This window comes from Lichenostomus cassidix, chromosome 24 (genome assembly GCF_008360975.1).
Source record: "Lichenostomus cassidix isolate B80296 chromosome 24, HeHo_3.0, whole genome shotgun sequence".
Taxonomy (NCBI): Eukaryota; Metazoa; Chordata; class Aves; order Passeriformes; family Meliphagidae; genus Lichenostomus; species Lichenostomus cassidix.
The window spans coordinates 4312879-4339357 of NC_139504.1; the positions used below are offsets into that span (position 1 = coordinate 4312879).

At 47.9% G+C, this 26479-nt stretch overlaps 1 protein-coding gene across 5 annotated transcripts in view; it reads right to left on the bottom strand.

The window, feature by feature from the left end:
* Positions 1-26479, bottom strand: part of GRIK4 (glutamate ionotropic receptor kainate type subunit 4) — a 176719-nt gene that overhangs the window by 94858 nt on the left and 55382 nt on the right. For all 5 annotated transcript variants that reach the window (XM_085081567.1, XM_085081565.1, XM_085081569.1 and 2 more), the window contains exon 2: positions 21369-21500. In XM_085081567.1, the coding sequence (XP_084937693.1) occupies positions 21369-21450 (82 nt within the window). In that variant the 5' untranslated portion in view covers positions 21451-21500. The remainder of the gene's footprint in view (positions 1-21368; positions 21501-26479) is intronic.

Here is a 26479-nt window from a genome sequence, read left to right on the forward strand (position 1 = left end):
CTCCTGCTCGTGCCGGGGTGTTTGAACACACTCACCACGGCACAGCGGGCAGGAGCCAGCAGGGGAAGTGTGTCTAATTAGCCAGAACATGGATTGGAAAGCTCCGAGTGGTTGTGTTTTCATACCACCAAATTAAGGCTCATCAGGTTACCCGCTCTGGGCAGGATGATTTTTTTGTAAGTGTTCCTTCGAGGAGGATAAAAGGTAACAGAAATTATTTCAGCAAAGAGCTCCAGGCTGTGTGGCTGAAAGGAGGTTTTTGTCTCTTTTGGAGCTGAGTCAGGAAAAAAAGCAGCTTTTGAGGGTCTTCTCCTGCTCCCCGTGTCCCCAAGGGTCACAGCAGCGGTTCAGCAGGTCCCCACCCTCCCAGCCATGGGTGACACTGTGGGACAAACCCTGCAGTCACAGTCGCCTTCTCTCTACCTTGCAGAAAGCCAAGAAGACAAACAATATCAACCTGTTGCTCTGAGTCCCATCTTTGGACTCAGCTCCTGCTTGGGCTGAAATCCCTGGATTTCAGAAAGGTAGGAGTTAGGAGCGGCAAAAAGGCAAAAATTACAAATAATAAAATAAAAAATGCAAAAATCAAATACGAGAAAATCAACTGGAGGAAGAGTAACAAAACACCATCATCACAACAGCACACAAAACCTCCCTCAAGTAATTAAGATGCAACAGACACCAAAGTATGAGACATGGTCCATGTTCTGCTGAGATTCCCAAGTGCCAATTCCTCATCAAATCCACACAATCCCATTTTCTGCCTCCACACCCCTAGCAGAAAGGCTATGAAAACAGGTAGCTTCCTTTGCAACACTGAATATCTCTGTTTTCTCTCCTCAAGAAGGCACTGGCATCAATTAGGGGACGAAGCCATTAGACACAATTTGTTTATTCAAATTAGCAACAAGCCTGTGTCAAAACCCCTGGCTCCCCATGGCCCTGATCTCAGACAGATTTTGAGGCAGAATGATTGATAGAGCCTCCCACAGCCCTGGTGGTTCACACAGGCTTTGGACTGCTTGCTCAAGAATCCACCTCAGCATTCCAAGGGCATTCCTGCCTCCCCAGTCCCCAGGCTGGTACCTGGTTTCACTGCATTTGTCCCCATCACAGCAGAGATGTGCCTTCCCTATGGATCCACCTCACCTGAGTCAGCTTTTAGTCCCTCAGAGCTGAGCAGATATGAAAAAATCAGCCTCCTGAGAAGTTCCACCTCACCAGGACCCCTCTGATCCCCACGGGGGTGTGCAGGGCTGTGCCTGCCCCACTCAGCCACATCCAGCCTCACCACAAAGGAGGTGAACACCAGCAGCTGAGAAAGGGGTAATCAATAGGTAACCCAAGTTAACTACTGAGAGCCAGAATATGTGAATTATAAAACCTAAGAAAACAGGATTCCCTTAATCTTATCAAGATAAGAGGGACAACAATCTGTTTGAAGCCAGCACAGGAACCGCTGTCGAGAAATTATTTGTATAACAACTCCTATTCTGGGGAATGTGATGAATATTTACCAATTTTACCTCTAATACTGCGTTGTTGGAAGTGCCCTGTGTGTGTGTTTGAGGAGTGATTCCCCCACACCCAGTGCCCTGAATAAAGCAAATACTCACTTCTCTGACTTTGTCTCTGGGCCTGCTTGGGGTGAATCACAGTGAACACTGCAATCCCCAGCCATTCCCACAGGATTTGGCTCAGGCCCTGCAGTGCCCCTTTGCTCTCCCTGCTCACCAAAGGCTCTCACACATCACTGCACAGCAGCAGTGTCACAATCCCAGGGTTAATTGGCCCTCAGCATCTCTGGGGCTGCTTCCTCCTTTAATAGCCAATTAGGCTTTATTAGCTGCCTTGTCATTTACATCCAGGCCTCCCAGCAGTAGTCCAGAAGCTACAAATTGGCCTCGGTAGCCCTTCAGGAGTGTGGCTTTTCCATCATGAGCTGACCTTCCCTCTCTGCTCGTGGCCTGCCTGCCCCAGGACACCTTGTGCCAGCAGCTCACCTGGGCGTGGAGGTGGAAATGTCCTGCAGGGAGCACAGATGGAAGGTCTGGCCCATCAGGGAGAGTGCTCAGAGTGTCTTCTGATGGGCTGCAGACATTTCTAGCCAAGCTCTGTCTGCTCCAGGCCCCAGCCAGGCCCTGCTGACATCCTGCAGCTCGGATCAATAGGCACAGCTTTAAATGGCCATTGATTTTACAAGTGTAATGAAGTTGTTGAGTCTCTGATTCAGCCATTAGTGAGTGTTCACTGTATTGACCTGCAGGGCCAGGGGGCTGAGGGGGTTTGGTTTTTCCCTGTTAAAGAGCAAGCAGCACTTGCTAACGAGAGCTGAGTGGTTCCTTCCTTATCCTCTCCCTGCTCCACCTTTCCCTCCTCTGCTTTACCCACTCCCAGATCCACAGAAGATTTCCTAATCCCCTGCAGCCTCTGGACCAGCTGTAATTCCATTTTATTCCCCTCCATTTTATTCCATCCTATTCCTTTCCATTCCATTCCATTCATAATTAGAGGAATTCCAACAACAGAGTGAAGATGCATTTTTGTCTTTGAGAGTTAACATTTGTTTCCACTTGCAAGGACTTAATTAACACTGCAATTTGATCCCCAGTAATGATCAAATATTTGTGTTTACAAGGATGCCTAGCCAAAGAAAATAAACCAAATTATTCTGCGTGTGACATAAAGAATATGAGAATAAGGGATGAAGGCAGAAGGACAGCACAGTAAAAGTTGAGGAGTTCCCTGCATAACAGGATCAAATTTTATCACAACTTGGCTAATGTTTGGATGGATAGATTAAATCAGGATTATTTATTATGCTACCTAGATAAATAGATACAACATAACTGAGTAGAAAAATGACTGATAAGATTCTTGCAGCCATCACAGAAGAATAGGCTGATCAGAAGGGATTTAAAGGAGGCAAGATGGTCCAAATTCCAGCTCAAATTCCCTGATTTTCATGGGAATTTTCAGCTCCTTGTCCCAGCTCTGCCTCATGCCCACAGCCCACTCCAGATTTCCTCACTCATGTTGGACAAAAGCACAGCCTGAGGCCACACAGCTTTTGGCAACACCATCAGAAAGCTTCAAGTTCAAGGGAAAAAAAAAAAAAAAACCAGAAGAAAAAATTAAGAAAACTGAAGGAAAAAATGTCCAAAACTGAAGAAAAAATGTCTGAGAGACTGAATTAAGAAGACTCAGGGGAGATTCAAAGGCACATCATGGATAAAATTAACTCCTGATGGAATCTCAGTGAGGATGTCCTTATGGCTCTGTGCCTATAAACAGAGTTAGAGCAAGGAATCCAGAACTGTAAAGATGTTTAAATTAGAAAGGGATCCAATGGAGTTGAATAAAATGCTGGAAAGAATTGTGCATCAACACCTTTAGAGAGGTTGAATGAACACAACCTGCTCTTCCTAGAAAAGTGGCAGCTAAATCTGAGATGGGAAGGATTGGGAAAGCAAGATATTCCCACCATAAAGTGCAGGATAGAATCACTTGGAGATGGAGCAGGTATTTAAGGATGGCATTAAAAAGCAGCCATGAACGTGTGGAAATGGGAGGAGAGTGCTTTGTTTGGTGTGACAGAACCCAAACAGGTTTACATTCATTCTGCTCCCACTAAACCAGGGGATAATTCCAAGCTGAATTTTCCATTTTCCAGGTGTTGCTCCCAACCTTTCCTGCTGGTTTAGCCCTCTGCACCTCCATCAGTGCTGCCACAATTTTCCTCTGCTTGTTGCTAACAGCCCAGGCAGATTTCCACACTTCCCAGGCTGTGATGGACAGGACAGCAGGCTGGGGCTGGGGAGATAGAGGTGCTAATTTGAGAGTTTGCTACAGGCAATTCCTTTCATTTTCTCTCTGCCTCTGCCTCATATCTGGATCGTCAGGACAAATGTTACTGTCAAAGCAAAAGTCCATCCAATAATTCCTGCTAATAGCCTCCCAGCCCTGGGCTGCTCTCAGGTTAGGAAACTTCTGAAACTGATGTTGTTTATATATTTAATAACTCCTAAGTGCTTTTCTCTCCCCGGTGTTCAGCCAATTTCCCCTTAAATCTGTGAAAACTTCCTTTACCCACCACATCCTCTGCGCTCAACCTGTTGCACAAAACCAGCTGATCCTCCCCACCTCCCTCCTGCCCAGGATTTGCAGCCCTGAAAACTCTCAAAATAAATAATTTTTGCCTCTCAAAATAAATAATTCCACACAGCCTGAGCATCCTGAGCATCACCATGAACCAAACCAGGCTACCTAGGTGGGCTTATCAAGGTGTCCCAGGTGTCCATTCCCTGGAATGCCTTGGGATTCAGGGAGATGCTGAATCCAGCCCTGCCTGGGATCTGCAGAGCCATTAGAAGCTGATGAATTGTTTTCTGCTCTCCTGCCTGACTCCGGATTGGGTTATCTGCGCGGAAAACGCAATTTGTTTGCTGATATCAAACTGCCGCCGCTCACCTGAGGGATTAGCACCGTGACAAAATCATCAGGAGCCTGAGGGAGTGCTGGAGGCCTTCTGAGTTCATGGAAAATTCATTCTTCAGCCTAATGAATGTCTTTTTCCAAACAACTGTTTGGAAACACCCTTATTTCTCCATTCCCACTGGACTGAGTAGACAGACACAGGGCTCAGCTTGATCCTAGAGCAGCTAGAGGGGAGAACAACACCTTTTGACCCCAAAAATGGCATTGGGAACAAATTCCTGATGCCTTAACGGGCTTAGCTAAAACAGAGCCTAGACAAACTTAGGAGAATAAAAAGCAGTTGGATTTATTAAGGTCTTCAGGTGCATTTAGAGCAGACAAAGCCCACTCGAGAGGCTACAGCCAAAATGGACAAGAAATCACGAGTTTTTTATACTTTATAAGTTCTGTCTACTAACATATTGAGCCTCAATTCTCCAGTTACACCTTCAGGTGATGAAGTCAAATACCCCAAGCTTGCTCCCCTCAATTCACTGCTGTTTACATATTTTGGGACCCTGAGGCAGCAAAGTGTCCTTGGATCCCGAGCTTTAGAGGAATTTTTTGTATAAAAATGCTGTGAACAGGAATTTTAGCAATCTATACCGAGTCCAGAGCCACACACTGAAGCTACAGATACACAAAAAATACAGAAGCTAAAATCCTAAGGCATCAGCCCCATGCCTCAGCCCCAGCTCAGCAGGGAATGTGTCCTAGTGCCACGAAGGCTGGGATTTGCATTCTAATTCCAGCTCGTTCTGGTATTCCAATGAACTCCTGAAGCAGCTCCTGGCGAGTGCTGATGGAGCAAACTCCCCCTCTCTCTGCTCTGGAGGTATTTTTAGCCCTGATCCCTGCATTAGGGAAAAGTCACCCTCTTAAAAGAGCAGTTTTATTGCCAAACGATATTAGCACAATGAGGGAAAATCGCTCCTAATTTTTATAAATTATCTCATCATCTGCAACTAATTAGCAGCTGCGGGAAGATGGGGGGGAAAAAAAAAAAAATCTCTCCTCGCCCTGGAGAGATGAGCTGGGAGGTGTTCAGAGCTCAGACATCCCTGCTGGTCAAGAATTCCATGGGAATCCTTTCCCAGGGGTTATCCCACCAGGTGAGGAGTGCAACCCCTTCTCCAGCACCACAGCAAAATCAGGGTTGAAAGGAACCTCTGGAGATCATCCCCACGGTGAGGAATAGCTACGCTGCAGCTTAGCTGGAAACTTTATTAAAATCCAATCTAATCAAGCTGCTGCGAGTCTCCATTCTCCTTACCCTTGCTCCTGGGCGCTTGTGCCTCTGTAAATGTGTCTATAAAAGTAAAATGAGCAAGCAGCCAACGGCTAAGCAGCACTTAATCAGAAGAAAATGTATACCCTGGTGGATAGCAAACTGCTATTAAGTTGGGGAGGGGGGGAGACAGGAGGAAATAATAAGCTATAAATGGACGACCAAATAAATCTCCTGCCGCACCAAGTGAGAGCACATCTGGTTAGATGCCACCTCCAATGAGTTGTGAGCAAAATATTTATTTGCTGCTGAGCACCTGGCACAGAGAGAGGGAAGGGAGCTGCTTGCCCTGCCTGGCCTGCAGGAAAATCCCACCTGGAGTCATGTGGCATCACTGGCCAGGCTGTGACACTGCCCACAGCTCGTTCAGCTCAAGAATGAGGAGGAAAATATAAAAATCCATCTCTTCTCCAATCTCCTCCATCTCTTCTCTCTCTCCTCCATCCCCACAACGAGTCCCGAGAGGATCAGTCAGGCAAGAGACCCCAAAGCTCTAAATAGCACAGGACTTTCACACCTCTGATCCCTGAGAGTGCCTTAATTTAATATAGAGCACTTCAGCATTAGGAGAAAATGGGATTTGGGACTTGGAAGGCCCTGAGGGAAAAGCTCCTTGGAGAGGGGCATCACTGCAAAGGGGATTATCACCATAATCACGAGATTAGTTGAATAATCCCAGCCCAGAAGAGAGGTTTTGTTGTCTGCAAGATGCTCAGCACCCTCCTGCTTTCACAGAACTGCAGTGCAGAGCGGGGTCAGACTGAATTTGAGGAATAACAAAAAAAACTGGGGGGAAAATCAGCCCAGGCTGTGCTTCCACTCCCATCCAAATCCATCAGGGTGACACTGCTGTGCTCCACAGCCTCAAGCCAACCCCATCTCCCAAAGCCTGACATCACAGCACATCCAAATTGACTTTTCAACCCTCCACAACCCCAATCTGCTTTGTTTTTTCCACTTTCACAGATTTAACACAGAGTTCAAGCCTCCTAAAAACAGCAAAAAAAACCCAAGAAATTCAGCTCTTCTAAATGAAAAGACAACGTGCCAGGGAAAATAAAGTAAAACAAAATAAAATAAACCTCCCCTCCTAATCACCCAGCCTGGCTCTTCTAAGGAAGCTCTTGCACAGTTGAATTGCACAAAGTAAACAAATAATTACCAGCTATTTTCTTCTATAGGTCAGAAAGCAGATTAGCAAGCTGAGACTGAAATCTAAAGCATGAGTGTGGCGTGCCCAGGCTTACAAAAAGCAAGGGGGAAAAAAAAAAAAAAGGGACAAAAACCCTGCACAAAACCCACAGCTCTCAGTCCACCAAGAAATCCACCTGCTCTCCCCGCTCAGCTCTGGATAACCTGGCTGGAAAAACACCTAAACCCAATGCTAATATTTTACATTTCCAGATTCTCAGCTTTTTAACTGAATCCACTCTGATTTATTTCCCCGGGGAATGGTTTTCTGAGAAGGGAAAACCAGTTTGGTGTTCCTCCTGGAAATGCTCAAAGCCCAGGGCTGAGCTCTGCTGCCAGAATCAGAAGGGAAAGAGGTGAGAGATGGAAGCAGAAAATCCCATTGTACTTCTCCCTTTTTGCAGCTGAAAGCAAAACCCAAAATCCATTGTGCAACCGGGAAAGGGTGAGAACTTTAGGTCAAGGAGGTTGTAACACTTTCCCCCCCAAAGTGCTGGAGAAGCTTTAACTCATCCCTGGCAGAGAAACCCATGAAAGCAGCAGGGAAGGGATGATATTCCAAGCATCAGGAGTGAACTCCCAGGAGCTTTACCCTGCCAGGCTGCCCTGACCTGCTAGCACAGCAGCTGAGGATGTCCTTCCCTGCTGTGGTGCACAGATCACTCTGCTTTTCCCCCAAAAAAAGCTCCAAACCCGCCAGGCAGGCAGACAGGAACCTGTTGCAGCTCCCTGCAGGTGCTGGCTAGGGCAGAACACACAGTGCTGCCTCTTCCAGCACGGATAATGTTGGATTCTTTCCAGATGGGGAGGGTGGGCAAGAGCAGAGAACACAGCCAGGACATTTAAAACAAAAGTGCACAGCTATATTCAGCAAATAACTGCTTTTCAGAAAGGTTTTAGTCACACAGATTTTTTTTTTTCCCCCATTTCTTCTGGCACGATGCTGTTATTTTATTCTATTTTTCTGTTCTCACTTCACCTTTCCGTGCTAGAAACCATCCATGCTTCATGCTGAAGGTGGCTGATTTTAGCAGCAGGAGAGTAAATTCTGGGAGCTCCTGTTCTCCAAACCAAGCCACCGAATCTTTTTGAGGTTAATTGATTCTCTAAGCATGAGGAGACATCTTCCAAAGGCATGTTCAGTGGCAGGAACTGCTGCTCTGAAACTCTGTGCTGCCAGCTAATGCCTGAAAATGCTTCCCATTCCCTCACAATGAAACCTGACAGCCCCAGGACAACAAACAGCCACGGATCAGTCACACTCTGTCATTCAGGAGGGCAGGAACTGGGAAATCATAAAATCAGAGAATGGTTTGGGTTGGAAAGGAACTTGAAATCATCTCGTCCCATCCTGCCATGGGCAGGGACACCTTCTGCTGTCCCAGGGTGCTCCAACCTGGACTTGGAGACTTCCAGGGATTCACACACAGCTTCTCTGGGGAAACTGTGGGGAGAAGGAGGAGCAAAGGCAGCAGAAATTCCACATTTAGCAGCTTAATTTGGAAATATCCAACCCTGAGCCTCCAACAGGCTCAGGGTTACCTGAGCTGTGAACACCTTCACTCACACCCCATGTCTTGCTTTATTTTCCACAGCTCTTCAATCCATTCCTCTCTGGCTCACCAGCAAAAGCCACCTCAGTCTGAGGGTTCTCCACACCTTTTTTCCTGGGAAATCCCAGAATTCCTGGGAATCTTTTTTCTGGAAATCATCCCCAGGATGAGCTGCAGGCACCTCGGATCCCTCCTGGTGCTCCTGGCTCATCACACCCAGCCTCTCCCACTCCTTTTGCTCTCAGTGTCACCAGCTCTGCCAGCAGTGTTTGCAGGGACTGAGAGCAGAAATGGAAAACAGCAACTGGAGAAAGGGACTGGAGAGAGTTCAGAGCCTTTCCTGCCCAACAACAACCCCAGCTGCCTGCAAATAAAACTCCAGAGCTCATCAAGCAACTCTGACCACTGAGGGTGCTTAATAAAGATTACTTTTTCTACAGCTCCACTTGCCTGAGGCATCATTTGCTCCTAATGAGATGCTCCATGGGATTTAAATGCATGAGGGAAGAGCAGGATTTCAACCCCAGCAGACCAAAATGAGATTTCTGCTCCAAAACCCGAGCTGGTCAGCTCAGACCTCTCCTCCTACCCTGGTGATGCTCCTTGAATCACAAAGATCATGGGATTTTTGAGCATTGCTGGGAGGATAGAGTTCCTCTTCCCAGTGAAACAAGAATGCCAAAAAATTCCACTGGAATGGATAGAAACGCAATGGATAATAAACACCAAAGGTCTGCAACTGCCAAAACATCCTGAAGTGGAACAAAACATCCTGAAGTGGCAAAGCCAAAGAGCAGAATGGAAAAATGGGAATATGGACAGGCAGGGGCAGCTGAGCAGGACCAGAAAAGCTCTCTGCAGGGGAAGGAAGGGCTGAGATCAGGGCCAGCTGGAGTTCCTGTGGATCAGATCTGGAACGAGCTGGAAGATGTCAGAAGTTCAACACCACAATGTGCACAGAAATGAACCCAAAAGCAGCAATCCTGTCAGATCCTGGGCGCTACAAAGGCTGCACATCGGGGTCGGGGAGAGGTGGAATGTGTGGGGAATGAGGAGATCCTCAGACAAAGCCAGGCTGACGCCACATCACAGCTCTGCAGCCTTCGCTGCCCCCTGGGCTTGGCGAGGAGATCACAGAAGTTTTTAAGCTGATGTGGGATGAGCCTGGGGCTAGAGCTCAGGCATCCATCCTGATGCACCTCTGAGATAGGGAAGCAGGGATAATTCCAGAGGACAGCCCAGCTCCTGGGAATCTGCAAGGTGGGACAGCACAGGGATGGAGCAGCAATCCCCACAGCAAGAGTGGGGACATTGACTGGGGACACAGAGCCCTTCCTTGCCTTCTGCCAGCTCTAAATTCCCCCCAAACTCAATTTCAGCTGCACGATGTGCAAGAACTTTAGGCATTTATAGAGACCAGGTTGCTGCAACAGCCCAGGTAAAGATAAAATTCCAGGATGGGCTCAGCTCTGCCTGTAGCCAGCTTGATCAGCCCTTCTGACAGCAACAAGGCTACCAAAAACATAATATTTACAAGAGACAGTCTCCTTTGAACAGATAAGAGCATAATCCAGGTGGGTTATCCAGAGCCTGGGCTGGAATTTGATCCCAGATTCCTCCATCCCACCTGAGCCTCCCAACCCACCAAGGACTTGGAGCTGATTTCTCCCTCAAAACTGCCTGAAAGTAAGAATGAAAATTCACAAATCCTCCGAGTAAAGAACACAAGATGTTCTGAAACCTCAGGGTTGCACAGCTAAGAGGAAAATCCAACCTCATCCCTCCTTGTGCTTTTGTCCCTTGCACCAGATGCTCCCCCTGAGCCAGGGATTGTCACCTCCAGGCTCAGAGCTCCAGCAGCCAAGAGCAGAGTCCCAAAAGTGCCAAGAGGAGATCAGGTCCTTCCTTCCCTCCATCCAGGGGCAATTCTAGAAGCATCTGGAGCAGTTCTGCTCTCAGGGCTGCCATGCAGAGATGGTCAGGAGGACACATGAGGTGACAGGTGACATCTGCCCTGAGCCAGGTGGGCAGGTAAAGCTCAGGTAATCAGTGGCCATTAATAATTACTGCACTCTCTCTTTGGGTAAAAGTGCAGCACTCAAGGTTTCCAGCACTCTCTTTGCCTCCTAAATGCAGCAAGAGGTTGTTCTCTTTGCATCATTCCTTTCCAGGGCTCCAGGGGAGCTCTGAGTGCATCAATTCACCCCAAAAAGGATGGAGCTCTAGAACTGTCAATGTGGAGCCCAGAGGTGTCAGCTCAGCAGAAGGTGATTCCCACTCTTGGATGATCCCACTGCAGCTCTGCCAGCACAAAAAAACACCTGAACAAAGATCAATCCACTTCTACAGCAGTGAATAAGATCCTTGGGAAAGAACAAAGCACTCTTGGGCAAATGATGACTGCTGTGGCTCCATTCTAGAGGTTCATGGCACAGCTGGTTCTTCCCCTTCAGCACATCCATGCACCTCCTCTGCTCAGCTCTCCCTTCAGGAATGCTCACAGCAGATTAAAACCCAGTTTATTAAATAAGGCAGTGCTCTAACAAGGGTAATCCACTGATAATTTCACTCATTTAAGCCCTGTTTTATCTCAACCAAGTAGACTTATTTCCATTTAACAATCTTAATTCTGTTAGCACTTTCCAGCTCCCAAATTGGCTTCGACAGCAGCATTGACATTCAGCCATCACTTTCCCATGAAGTTCCATTTAGCCTCTCCAAGCCCCTACAGTGTCTGGAGGTGCAAGAGGAATTCATTAGTGATGTTCTTGGGAAAATGAGCCTGCAGCCTCCTGGCACCCACAGCCCTCATCTGGCAGGGCTGGAGAACTCAGAGCCCTCCCAGCTCCACCTCTGCTGCCATTCCCTGGGCTCTGAGCTCTGCTCCAGCCAGATCTGCTCCCCAGGTTGCCCACACTGCTCTCCTCTCCAAACAGCACCCCAAAGAACGGCTCTGGGAGGTGATGCCACGCTAATGGGACACAATCCTCCTGGATGGTTGTCTCAGTAACAAAAAACACCCATTTTCCCTGCCTGCTCACAGCCCTCTGTGCCATGGGTTGGGTGTTGTCCTTCTCTGCCACGTGCTCCCCTGCTTTTCACAGCTGACAGCCCACAGAAAAGCAAATTTCATTCTTTCAGCTCCTCCCACCTCTCCCCTATTTTCTCAGCATTATTTCCAGCAATCTCACTTTGGTCTCAGAGAGGAGGGAGAGGAGGAAGAGGAGGAAGAGGAGGAAGAGGAGCACAAAGCTGGCAGCAAGGGAAGGGCAGAACCCACCATTTCCCCTGCTGTGTCAGCAGGTTGTTTTCCCCTTCTGGCATTGGGACTTTTCCAAGTTCTTTTCCATGCTCCCTAACACCTGGACATGGAGAGTGGGAGCTGCTGAAGCCGAGCCAGGGCGATTTGGGATTTCAGCTTTGCAGGGCTGTGTTTATCTGACACCCAGCCAGCAGCTATTAGCTGCAGAGGGGCACTCGAGCTAAGTGCCCTGCTGGGTCAAAACCTCCTCTTTGGGAAGGTTGCCCAGCAGCCCTGCAGTGCCTGAAGCTGGGTGAGAAGGCTTTAACACCTCGCTGAGCTCAGCTCTAGGCACGTGGCAGCCTGGAGAGCTCCTGAGCTTGCAATCCACCCATCCATGGAGCAAGGAGAGGGAATGAGCCAAGAGTTAGAGAGCAGGAGGGATAAACCCTGAGAACGACACAGAAACCCTTCCTTGCCCTCACAGGGTTGGATCTCAGCTCTGCTCCAACAGCCTGGAGCTGGAGAGGCTTTTTGTCTCCTTCTCCCATCTGCCATCCTCTCCCTTCCCAGAACATCCCTCTCTCTCCCTTCTAAAAGCTCCCAGCTAACAAATTCGGCTTTGTCTCAACTCACCTTGAGGAAATTTGGCATCTGCTTAAAACCTGCAAGGCTCTCTTCCCCCTCACTGCCTGGAAAGGACCTTCAAATCCCACCATGGTCACCACAGATCTGCAGCTCCCTAAAACCAAGGTGTTCTTCAGCCACCATCCAGAGGTGCCTCATCCTCAGAGTCATTCCCAGAACTGCTCCTGATTTATCCAGATTTTCCCACTCCACCCAGCTCCTCACATCCCCAAAACTCTCCAGCTCGCTTCAGATGGTTCTTTACACACAAGTTAATTGGTCTGGGGGGAGGAAGGGATTTGGAGCTCAGCATCACCCAGGCTGCCATGAAGTCCCCATGTGCCCTGAGCTGCCAAGGCAGCTGCTCAGCAGGGAGGTGACACTCACCCCAGCAGGGCTCTGAGGAGATTTAATCCAACCCTGAGTGAAATCCATCCTTGCTCCTGCCCACACGGATAGCCAGGGGCGAGGGGCTGGGCAGGGATCTGTCATGCAGCCTCATGCACAATCCCATCTCACGCCACGCTGGAGCTCTCTGCAGAAACTCCAGCTTCGCTGAATTTGGCTCCGAGTTGGAATTCATTTTGGCAGCTGTTTAGGCAGGCAACCAAGGATCTTTCATTCATGTAATTGACTTTTTTATTCACATATATATATGAAAAAATAATGAAAGAAATTGCGGAGTAGCTCATGCTATCAGTAGCTTTCTCTGTGTGAAGCAGAAAGATCTGTATTAACAGTGGCTCAGCAGCTAAATACACAAAGTGCTGCCCAGGGGCAGGAACAGTATTTAGATATAAAACAAGTTACATGACTCTCAGATCCTGATCCTTGGCTCCAGGAGAATGTTTAATATTCAGGAACAAATGTAAAAAAACAGACCTTTGATACAGAATTCTGCACATGCACCTCTCCATGCCTGTCCTCTGTCACCCTGCCACAGCACAGGACCGTGCCTGGAAGAGACAAATGTGACCTTTCCACCCACTGACCCCTCTCTGCCTTGCTCCTCTCCTTAAAATTCCCTTTTCCAGCTGAATTATCACTTGCTTCCCACCCGGTCACCTTCCAAAACCACAAAGCCACGCAGGACAGGGCAGCAGCTGCTGCAGTGCCCAGGGGCACCACAGCTTCCCCCGTGCTGGTGGCTAAATGGCTTTCAATAAACAAGAGAGTGAAGAAATAGAACGTTGATTTGCTGCTTAAGTAACGTGGCTCTTTTCCATAACTACCAGCCGGTTTCCCCATCCAGCTGCTCTGCACAGAGAGATCTATATCTATATAATATGTATGTGGATATATAATGAATCAAAACAAAGCTTAAAGGCCTCTTGGGGTGGATAATATAACCTGCCTCTCGGACATTAATGAATAGGAACAGATCAGGAGAAATAACTCTGCCACAGAGGTGCAAAAGATGGAAAGAGATGATCTGTCTGGCTGAATCCACGTCCCGCCTCACTCCATGCCCTGTGGCACTGATCTAAAATATAAATCTGCTTATTATTTATTATTCATATTATTATAGTGCTGGGTTCCTCTGCTGGAGACGAGGAGCTCATTACATTTTATGTGGCAAAACTGCAGCCTGGAGAGGCACAGAATCCTCCCACACCAGGCAAGGGGCACTGCTTTGCTGGGCATGATCTGCCCAGTGCCATGGTCACCTTCCTCTCTCAGGGCTGCTCTGCACCAAACCCCTCTTTTTTCCCCAACTTTTCCCTGCAGGATGAGGCTGGGTTGATTTTCAAGCCAAACGCATCCAACTTGCATCAAATAAAATCCATGCAAAAAACCTCCACGGTGGAGGAAACCATCAATCCCTCCCTCTTTGGTACCCAGTTCTGTCAACCTGCCAGGCAGCCTCTTCTCAGTGCTTAAAACCAAAGCCAAATGAACCAGGGGTGCAGGATTTGTGGATCCCTCAGGATTTCTGGATCCCCCAGGGTTTCCTCACCCCTCCAGAACCAGCTCGTGGCTCATCCCTGCTCCCTCTCAGAAGCGCTCGCCTTCCTCCCGCAGTTTTCTCTCACACTCCCGTGGTGCTAATGAGCCTCCTGCCTCTGCAGCCTGCAGGATGCTGAGCACAGCCCCGGGGAAATCTGCATCCAAAGGTTCGGTGGGAATGCTGTGTGAACCTCCTGCCTGCAGACAGCGACTGCCTAGTGAGCCTCAGCTGAGCCTCAGCACCCTGCCCTGCTGCCCTGCACCAAAAGCTGCCGGGGAAACACCTCTCACCAGATCTTTCCAGAGAAAAACAGGCTAGATGAACGACCAAAGCAGTCACCAGCTCCTCTTTGAAGAGTTTTAGTTGCCTTTTCCTGAATAAAAACTGTCTCATTTTATTTCAGAATAGCCTCTGTGGATGAGTTGCCTCAAGCTCACTGAGGACAGGAAGGGTAAAGGAGATGGGGAGTGGCAGCCACTGTGCTGGAACACAGGAATACCCATGGAGAACTGCAAAGAATCCAAGGATAAAACCTGCCCAGAGAAGCTGTGGCTGTCCCTGGGAGTGTCCAAGACCAGGCTGGACAGGGCTTGGAGCAGCCTGGGACAGTGGAAGATGTCCCTGTCCATGGATGGGGTGGAACTGGGTGATCTTTGCTATCCTTCCAACCCAAACTGTTTGTGAATCAACATTTGTGATTCACTGTAAGTCTAAATGAGGCTTTGCTGAAGGGCCTGGCATCTGTACAGGTGTATTTTTAAAAAAAAATATTGATGCACATAACTCAAAACCCATAAATAAGACATCACTCTCCTAGAAGGATAATCAGAACAAAATTAAAGGGCAGGTTGCGAATGAATATTGTATTTTTCTCTACCTTTCACCGCTCTCCAGCAGCAAATGATAAATAACTGTGAATCCACTTTAATTAACTTAACTTGGTCTTTTTAATATTGAGGAAAATATTAATATTGTATCCCAATAACTACACCCTCCTCCCACCCCACTCCCCAAGCCAGGCTGGGATTAAACACTAATCCTAATGACAAGTGGAAAGGTTTTCCAGCAACAGCACCACCATGTGAGCCCTGCAGACTGTTCCTGTGCTCTGAGCTGCTCCCAGCAGCCTGGCTGGGTTCAAAGCCAGGCTAAGGCCATTCCTCTGCCGGGGAACAGCAAATCCATGGCCACGTTATCCCAGATCCATCAGTATCACCCACAAAGGGCTGGGATAAGGCAGCGCCGCGCTGAAAAAAAGGAGTTTGTGCTTTGTGTGTGTGAAATGTTCCCAGCAGGAGGGAAAAGAGGAGTTTCAAGCTGTGTGAGGCAGCTGCAGACAGGAGCTGGGATGGCACAGAACCTTCCACAAACACACAGCCTCCCTGCCTGCAGTGGAAGGCATGGCTGGGATCATCATCCTCACCATCATCATCATCATTCCCCACATCAGCTCAGCCCCACACCTGGGAGGAAAAATCTGCTACCTGCTGACATCAGCACCCTCCTTCCTCACCCACCTCATCAGAGCCACCAGCACCCTTTAAAATGCTAATTCTGCCCTGTGGGATCTTCCCTGCAGCGCCTGCAGGAGGATGTTCTGTGTGTCCTGAGGGAGCTGAACTAAATGCTCCTCAATTCCACTGCCGCTGGCATTCGCTTTTGCCTCGAGTTTTTAATGCTCGTTTCTAACTTGTCTCAGTCCTCCAGTTCAGACACACCGGTGGACAAACTGCATCCACCAGGGCAGCTCTGGGGCCTTTAGTCACTGCAGAAGTGGCTGAGTACATCATAAACACCTCGGGAGGGTAATTACACACATTCAGGGCTGTACAAACGATGCTCTGCTACCCACGGAAGGGCTGGGAAGAAAAGGGCTCTACACGACCACAGGGATGCACAGAAAGCTCCAGTCTGCCTCTTCCCACCTCCTTCAGCACTCACAGTTAAATGCCAGGGTTTTCCTACAGCTCCACACGCTCTGGGGGATCCCAAGAATATTTTCTGGAGAGAATTGGGATTGTTCAGCCTGGAGAGGAGAGGATTTGGGGTGAGCTAATTGCAACCTTCCAGGACCTGAAGGAGTTGCAGGAAAGATGGAGAGAGAATATTTCCAAGGGTTTGGAGTGACAGGACAAGGGGGAATGGTTTAAATTGACAGAGAGTGGGTTAGATTGGATACTGGGATGAAAATCCTCCCTGTGAGGGTGGTGAGGCACAGAGAAGCTGTGGCTGCCCCATCCCTGGAAGTGTCCAAGGCCAGGCTGGATGGAATTTGAGCACCCTGGGACAGTGGAAGGTGTCCCTGCCCATGACAGGGGTGGCACTGGATCATCTTGAAGGTCTCTTCCAACCCAAACCATTCCCCAGTTCTATGATTACACACCCAGAGCAGACACAGGAGATTCACAGCCCTTCAGGCACTCCACAGTTTTGGAATCATGCCTGGAAACAAGGACAAACACCCCAGAGTGACACTGCCAGTGCCACCCCCAGCATCAGTTTGGATTCACGGAGACTTGGAGCACAAACTGCTTCTCTGGTGGGTGAAACCACCAAGCACTGGGACAGCAATGACAGCTCAGCCAGTGGTGATGCACAGTCCAGAAAAACACCAAGTTTCACCCAAAAAAACTGCCTTAATGCCACAATCTCTGGGTGTGGGGCAGAAAAACATCACATTTTACCCCAAAAAACACCCTTAAATGCTAAAGCTGTTGTTTAAAGTTTGCCAAGCTGTGAGACAGAGGGAGGGAAGGGATTTTCATGGACAGAGAATCTCAGCTGAGCACCTGAAAGGCTGCAGGAGGAGTTTGCCAGCAGATCCTGGGTCAGACCCTGCTGCTGGTGAGGGCAATGCCCTGGATAAAACTGCAGCTCCGGCCGGGGTGTGAATTTGGAAGGAGCTGTTAGCACACACCCCATGAATCAAGGCAGAGAATGCCAATTTAGGGCACAGCCGCTCTGCTCGGCGAGACCGAGTAAATAACTCCGTAAATAACTCCGGCAAATTCCCTGACACCTCCTTGAGCATGAGTGAACAGGCGAAAAACAAACCCAGAATTGCTTCCACACCTCGTTTTTTTTGGCAGGAAAGCAGGGCCAGGGGAGATGCCACTCTGGAGGGCAGGTGGGAGCTGATGGCTTTTGGTTTTTGGGGTGGTTGGATGTGGCTTTTGGTTTTTGGGGTGGTTGGATGCAACACAACCTGTGCCAGGGCAAGCATCAGCTCCTGGGTCCCAGGATATTTTGGGAGGCTTTGCATTGGTTTTTCCAAGGGCTGCAGGGCTGCCTGGAGGCAATTCCTTCTCTCCCAGAGCTCTTAAAACTGCTGAGAACATCCCCATCCCTGCCTGCTCCTTCACTCCCTGATCACATCCAGCTTTTGAGGTCCATGGAGATAATAATTCACCCAGACAGAGCAGGGAGCTGACTGACAAAAGACATTCTGAGTAAAACATCACCGTTTTGGATAAAGCTTTTAGACTTGGATTTCCCCACCAAGGCCTCCAGAACAACGTGAGCAAGGAGATTTTCTCCAGGGCTGGATCAGAAGGGAACAAACATTTTTAAGGCTGAAAAAACAGGTTTGCACTGATGGTTTTTCCCCCTGTGTATCAAGAGAAATAGAGCATTCAGTAGCCTCCAGGCTGCTCCTGTGCAGCCAAAGGCACAGGAAGGTCACCCTGTAGCCCAAATTCTGCTCAGTTCCTCACACACACAGTGCCTCTCACTGCAATGCAACACTCGCTGTGGGTCTGCCCAGGCCAGCAGAAATTCACTGTGTGCTCAGAGATGAAGCAATTTGCTGCCTCCAGACTCCACTGAGGGATGTCAGGGCCAAGATCCACCCCAAACCCCAAAAAAGCAGCAGCAGGGAAGCTCAGGCCAAGCAGTCCTGACTCAGCACCGTGTTTCCTTCTGCCTGCAAGCCAATAATCTCTTTTTGGTGGTGGAGAAACCACCCTGACGCCTCCCATTACCTATCCTATCCCTGGGCATTTCAGCAGCTTTTATCAGATGGATTTCAGGATTGTTTTAAATGTTAGCTTGCATTTTCTTTGAATATTTAAATAGTCTTGCTGGTCTGTTTTTCCTTCCCCACGCAGAGCACTGATTTATGTTGCCAGATACCATATCTCCCTGCCTTGCCAAAAGCATGCATTTGGGAATGATTTCAGAGCTGCTGGTAATAATTTTCCCCTCTTTTTATTCTGCACTTTTATTTTTATGAACTTTTTTGTTGGAGGCGCCATAAAAATGAAACTGTGGTTCGAAGAAACAACACTCATCAAACCCCCAAACCAAACCAAGCTGGAAGGCAGCTGCTATTCCCACCTGGAAGCTGCAGCACAGATTTGGAGTTTCCAGTCCTTAAAAGATTCAAAGCACAGCCCCAGGTGTCACACAGGTCTCCAAACCTTCACCTTTCACTCTGGACTGTCTAGGGAGGTGGGGAACAAACAGAGACCAAGTTGGCAGCTCTGTTTTTTCCCCACACTCCCAAAACCCCACAATGCTCCCCATAAAGCATGATTTTCACTCCCAGCATGCTGGTAATTCACCCTCCATTCCCATCCCTGCCTGCTGCCTCAAGTGGAGGATCTGCCTGATGCCTTAAGGATTTTTAGCTTCTGTTTTTCATGTATCTGTAGTTTTGGTGTGTAGCTCCAGGCTCCATATAAAGTGCTGAAAACCTCTGTTCCCAGCATTTTAGACAAAATTTTTCCAATTTGCAGATGGAAAACTAAAGAACACTTTGCTGCCTCAGAGCCCCAAAACATCTAAACAACAGTGAACTGGGGGAGCAAACCTGGGGTGATTGACATCATCACCTGAAGGGGTAATTGGAGAATTGAGGCTCAATATGTTAATAGACAGAACTTATAAAATGTGAAGAACTCATGACTCACTGTCCATTTTGGGTGTAGCCTCTCTAGGCTCTGTCTGCCCTAAATGTACCTAAAGGCATTTAATAAATTAATCTGCTTTTTATTCTCCTAACTCAGTCTAGCCCCCTGTTTTGGGAATCCCTGTTTTAGCCACCATGCCCATCAAGGTGAAATGCAGGCAGCAGAGCTGGGATGGTGCAGGGATTTCTCCCCATGAATCACACCTGCCAGGGCCATAAAACACCAAGCCATCCTGGCCAGGCTCCTGCCAGCTCACACCCTCCCTGCCCATATTTCCTGAGCTGCTTCACGCTCTGCTGGCAGAGGGGAGAAGTAATTTTACTTGGAGTGTGTCACCTGTGGAAGCTGCAAATGGGGACAGGAATGGATTAGCTGCTTATCCTCCACAAAGAGTTGATCAAGGCAGCTGCTGGCTCCACAGGGAGCAGCCAGGGGAAGCAGTTTCCTTTCTAAACAACAGAGCAAAGTGTCAATACTCTGTTGAGTTTCATTACGAGGTCTCTGGATGCATTTCTGTTCCCTAATCCGCACAGGCAGCCAGGGGAAATGATGGTGCCTCTTCCTGAGTGGTTTTTAATGCAGCCCAAAGGAGCTTGGATTTTTTGGGGCTTCCTTACAAGTGTTTTGGGGTTATCAGAGCTCATGTGGTACCCCTTAAATGGGGGCAGGTTGGGCTGGAGCATCCTCTGGTCATCTCTGTTTGTGACAGAGAAATATTTCATTTTGTGGGGAGTTGAGGAGAGGGTTGGACATGGCAGGGAGCAAGTTTAGTTCCTCAGTGTGGCTTTGAGGGGGGGTTTTGAGTTTACACAGGAGGAGCAACATTAACGCCATGAAAATCATTGCAAATACGTAAATTCACCATAAACTGCATTTCATCTGCAAGAGGATGGACAGAACATTCCCAAAATGCAAGGAGGAGCTCAGCAAGTGTGTCCACTCATCATAAACTGCATTTCATTTGCAAGAAGAAGGAGAGAACATTTACAAAATTCAGGGAGGAGATCAATGTGTAAACTCACCATAAACTGCATTTCATTTACAAAAGGAAGGAGAACATTCCCAAAATGCAGGGAGGAACTAAGTGCATCCACTCATCATAAACTGCATTTCATTTACAAGAGGAAGGAGAGAACACTTCCAAAATTCAGGGAGGAACTTCAGCAGGTCAACTCACCATAAACTACATTTCATTTACAAAAGGAAGAACATTCCCAAAACTCAGGGAGGAGATTAGCAAGTGTGTCCACACTCATCATAAACTGCATTTCACTTACAAAATGAAGGAGAACATTCCCAAAATCCAAGGAGGAACTTCAGCATGTCAGCTCACCATAAACTACATTTCATTTACGAGAGGAAGGAGAACATTCCCAAAATTCAGGGAGGAGCTCAGCAAGTGTGTCAACTCATCATAAACTGCATTTCATTTGCAAGAGGAAGGAGAACATTCCCAAAATTCAGGGAGGAACTTCAGCATGTCAACTCATCACAAACTGCACTGCATTTACAAAACAAAAGAAATATTCCCAAAACACAGAGAGGAACTTCAGCAAGTGAGTCAACTCATCATAAACTACATTTCATTTACAAGAGAAAGGAGAGAACATTTCCAAAATTCAGGGAGAAACTTCAACTTGTCAAGTCACCATAAACTGCATGTCATTTACAAGAGGAAGGAGAACATTCCCAAAATTCAGGGAGGAGCTCAACAAGTGTGTCAACTCATCATAAACTGCATTTCATTTGCAAGAGGAAGGAGAGAACATTTACAAGATGCAGGGAGGAGATCAATGTGTAAACTCATCACAAACTGCATTTCATTTACAAAATGAAGGAGAACATTCCCAAAATTCAAGGAGGAGCTTCAGCATGTCAACTCATCATAAACTACATTTCATTTACAAAAGGAAGGAGAACATTCCCAAAATGCAGGAAGGAACTAAATGCATCCACTCACCATAAACAGCATTTCATGTACAAAATGAAAGAGAACATTCCCAAAATTCAAGGAGGAGCCCAGCAAGCGCCAACCCCAACAGAACAGGGACATCCCAGCAAGGCAGGGAGCATTCTCCTTTCCCAAAATCCCTGCAGACCAACCCATCCAGCTCCCAGCCAGGTGAGCACTCACCAATCCTCAGGGAATGGGGACTGGCCCAGATCCTCATCAGCCACAGCAGAAGGAGCACCAGAGGCGCCAAGACACGGAGCATCTTCCATAAATCCTCATGGAGCCCTGCGGTGGTCTGGGCATGACATAACTCTGCAGAAAAGCACAAAAAGAGCCCCGTGAGCCCCTCTGCTCTCCCAGCAGCATCACACAGCTCAGCTCGCCCAGCTCTGGGGACAAAGGCTCTATTTACCCGAGGAGGAGGAAGCTATTTACAGACTATGAATTATTCACGGCTCGGAATCAAACTGGGCAGAGAGATTCTAGGGGGGAAAAAAAAAAAAAAAAAAAAAAAAAAGAAAAAAAGAGGAAAGAAACACGAGGAAAAGTCCAAATATTTCATCTTGGCGTTTTTAGCGTTTCAACAGAAACAAGTGGAAATCAATATTGAGTCACATCTCTGACTTCTATTCTCACCCATCCCACCCCCCCTTTTTTTTTGCACTCAAAGCAGCCTGCAGCTCATTATATAATACTGACTTCTGGGCTTGGGATGGGACAAAATATTTTCATAGCAAAACATGACTTGAGGGATGAGTTTAGGAGGCACAGAGTCACTTTGGCTGTGGCTAGCACAGACCTCTCCCGTGAGAATTCTTTTCTCCCTTCTTCCTGTGTTTTATAAACAAAGATAAAGTTTGGATGTTATTAAAAACAGTGTCTCGAGATCTGGACAGTTCAGACCTGGCCAATCTGCCTAGGGGGAGGTTTCAAACTGACCAATCTGGGTGACCTTTGAAAAGTCTATATAAGTTGGAATTAAATAATAAAATGCTCTCTTTTATGCCACACGGAGAACTGGGTCTTCTCTCTCTGCTAGCGGCTCAACAGCGACATTTGGCCTCGCCAAGCTAGAAACCAATTCCTCACCACAATTCACCTCCTTCCAGCCCTTTCAGGAACAAGAGGATTCAGCACAACACCAAGAGCATCATTTTCTGTCCTCACACAAGGTTTCACCACCAAGTTCCAAAGTCAAAACACCACCGAAATGAAGGGCAGGAGGTGGAGAATCCCCAAACTCGTGATTAACACAGATCCTGGCACTGCCTGTCCCCCAGCAGCTTCCTGCAGCACAGTTAATCAAATTTGTTACAAATGTGATTTTAAACAGCTTCGTAAAGGGCAGATTTTACTTTATAGAGGGAAAAAAAAAGTGGTTGTCTCTGGAGTTGATAAAATTATCTCCACGGGCAGCAATGTCCTTAAATGCTGACTTTGAGTGTTTCATCTGTTACCTTATCTCTCCCTTCTCCAGCTTGCTGGCAAACATTCTCACACTGTTCCATTTGTCTCCTTCTTGGGCCAAATCCCGAAGTCCTGACACAGGCAAAGTCTTTAATCTGCCTTTGAAGTTACCAGGAGTTTTGTCCGAGGGAGACGCAGCTTTTTGCTTGCAATTTTTCAATTAATCTATTTTTAGATTACATTTAGACTTCCTCCAGCTTATCTCAGCACTCTCCACAGGGACCATCCCCTCTCACAGACAGGAAATACAGAGGCAGAAATAAAGAAAATCCAAGGAGCACTGGGATATCTCCACTCCCTGGGGTTTGAGCTCTTCCTGGATCACTCCTCCCTTGGGAATCTCCCACCAGCAGCTCTGCCTCCTGCATCCCAGTTCTCTCCATCCCAGAAAATTGAGGGATCTCATTGCTCAGCTGTCAGTCAGGCATGGGAAGAGCATCCTGATTTCAGCACGCTCAACCCATTTTTAAAAAGCCAGAAACTCCCCAAAACCACCTAGAAATCATGAGCCACCTCTGTGAAGGGCAACAGCAATTTTCTCAGTTTTTTTTTTTCTCTTTTCAGTGGGAGTTCCAGAGTAATTCCTGGGGAAGAGAAGTCCTAAAAGGTTAAGCCCATGGGAAATTGGTTACTTAGAAGTGCTGGCAGCAGCAGAGACAGATTGTGGAGCAAGGTATCATTTGAGCACTTTAAAGCAGTTATTTCCAAACTTTCCAAGGTATTGACAAAACAGCAGGATGATGTTGGATTCACTCAGAGCCTGGAACGTGGAACTGGAGCTCGTGGGGCACACAGACCCACAGACATCCCTTCCCTGGGGAAACAGGGATGGAGACAGCAGGAAATCAAGGGCAGTTCGAGGTTTGCCACCCAAAAAACATCCTAATGCTCAGTTCTGGCTCTAAAGCTGCATTCCAACACTCACAGTCCTGTTTTCCCCCTTTTTAAGGTCTTTTAAAGTTCTTTTTAGGTCCTACTTCTTGCACTGCCACCCTACAGTGTGCTTTCCTTGCCACAGCTCAACTAAAGCATCAGGTGGGGAATCTCAGACCAGGACTGGGAAAAGTGGGGAACAAATCCCTCAATTTCCAGCCTAACAGGAGGGAAATACCTGCCTGAAAGAAGGCAGGATCCCACAAGCTGTGCCCACAGACCATCTGGTGATTGCAGAATACCTGGGGAGTGGAACATGAGGATGATTCTCTGCCAGCACAGCTGCACAGATGTTGGAATTCAGGATTTAGGATAAGGAGAGGGAGGATTTTCCTCCTAGCCCAGCATCAAAGTTCCTACTCTCAAATTAAACAAAGACCAAGGCCCCACCTGCCTCCTCCTCCCTAAACTCAGGCACTGAAGGGTGCTGAGCACAGCTCAGATTCCCTCACTGAACACTCATTTTTGCCTCGCTGAGCTCATCATCCTCCCAAATCCTTCCAGCTGCAAGGTGCATCCACCAGTCTCTCATTTCCCCACAAATTGTGGTCAAACATTCCCCCCAGGGGCACCAAGGAACTGTGGCACCGTGGGGTGTCCACCCCAGTGCAGCCCCAAATTGCACTCTGAGAGGGGAGGAGGAGAACTTTCCTTCGTGCAGCACAAATATAAAACCTCAGAAGCCACAAAACCCCCGAGGAGACAAAGCCATTTAGCAACTTGCCGCGCTAATTCTCGCGCGCGTGAAGATGACTTATCCCAGACTCATCCTCAGCCGGCTGAAAATAAATCCAACCAGCTTCCTCTGCTGCAGTTTCCACCCAGAACATGTCGAAAGCTGTGCATTTACAGCTCCTGCTCTGGTGGCTCCTCATCCCTGCACTGACAGCAGGCTGGGAGAGCTGCTTGATGGACAGCTGTCTACAGAGCATCCCAAAAAAGAGTGGGATGGCTGGGAAAGAGTTCCCTGGGTCCTTCGGGGTGGGAGGTGAGAAGCTGCTGGATCACGAGCTGACCCCTGGCTTCCCTCTGTGTAGCACAAATATCTAATTCTTTCCCTGCTAAGCCCCCTTTTTTTTTTCTCATCTTCAGCTCTGAAAATTCGAGAGAATAACATAAATCAGGGCTGCGCTGGAGAGTTTTGCGTTCTCTGCGGAGATAAAAGTCTCTAAATACCAAGCAGAATTATGGACGATTTGCCTCTGAGAGGGAGCAACTTGCTTCTGAAACTACTGATACATTTTTAATGATTCTGTGAGCTGCTGCTCTTCCTCAGTGCTATCGCCACAGCGCCCTGCTATTTGGAGATTTCCGCAGAAAAAATTCTTAGACAGTAGAGCAAAAGCCAAAAGGCAGAATAAAATGTTAAATGGCAAAAAAAACCACCCAAAAAACCCCCTCTGCTGCAGCTGCCATGGAGATAATGAAGATATCCCTGAAAAGCAGCCACTTCTCTGCTTGTTCCCTCTGCACAGCCTGACAAGGACGTTCAAGAAATCCACTGTTATTTCATGGAATTATGGAGTGGTTGGGGTGGGAAGAGACCTTGAAGGTCATCTGCCATGGGCAGGGACATCTTCCACTGTCCCAGGGTGCTCCAAGCCCTGTCCAACCTGGCCTGGGACACTTCCAGGGATGGGAAGTGTCCACACTCTGTCCACACTTCCAAAATCACTTCCAAAATCACCCTGCATGACCTGTTCCTGTCACATCTGTCCCCAGCAAGCCCTGGAGCCAAACAGGGCTCAGCATCTCCAGCAGTGCCAGCACCAGGCTTCCCAAAATCCCCAGCCAGGCTTCCCAAAATCCCCAGCCAGGCTTCCCAAAAATCCCAACACATCACTTTTATCCCGATGCAACCCCGCACTGCAAACCCCACCCCACGCCTTCTCCCGCAAGCTGAGAAACCACAAACACCCTGGAAAAACCTGGCAGTGAATTCCACCTTTTCCAGGCTGGCTTTTTTTTTCCAGCCAAGCAGGAGTTTGGAGGGAGCTTTGGTGTTGATGGATCTCTCTCTGCCTCACCAGAAGTTTGATGAATGGTGAGAAAATGCAGCTCGGGCAAAGCTGGAGTGATCCTCGCAGCTGAGACAACAAATTTAACAGCTGCAGAGCAGCGAGGAATTGGGGGGAAAACTGTCGGGGAATATCAACAAACAACCTAACAGGGCCTTTTTTCATTCTTTCGACAGGCAAAGAGAGCTCTTGATTTTTGTAAGGCTTCATCTGCTGGGAGGATTGGGTTTAAATGGAGCAGCCGAGGAGGAAAGGACCTGAAAAACCAGAAAAACATCTCAACAAGTGGCTGTTGCTCCAAAAAAGTGTCTCAGGGGGAGGGGAGAGTTCCATTGCCAGCTTGCCCTGGGGCCACGAAGATGTAAGTTCAATTAAACTGAAAAATCACTCCATTTAAAGCCAGCACCAATATGTTTTGCTCGGCAAAAAAAAGGCATAATTAGCACTGGTAAATCATTACCACGAGGTATTGTTGCAGTCAGAAAAGCTCTGCCAGGCTGAGAAGGATTGCCATCTATAAAGAGGATGAATGGCTGGAATTACAGTGGTAAATTTGGGGGGAAAAGAAAAATTAAGTTTTGGATGGGGTGTAAACCCTTCATGCTGCAAGGAATTGGTGAATTCCTGATTTTTGAGGGCTGGAAGAATCAACCCTTGGGGCAAAGCTCCTCACACAGCCTCTGGAAGCAGCCAGTGCTTAAAAAGGATACTTAACAACATGAAACAGCTCCGTTCCAGTCTGGCAATTTCTATGTTCCTATAAAAGCCACGTCTGGTTTTTAGATTTCATCAGCATTAAAGAGCCTGCTCTGCTCTCAGCCTCCTCTCTTTGTCCTCACACCATGGCCAGGGGTGGATTCACCAGGGGGAGGA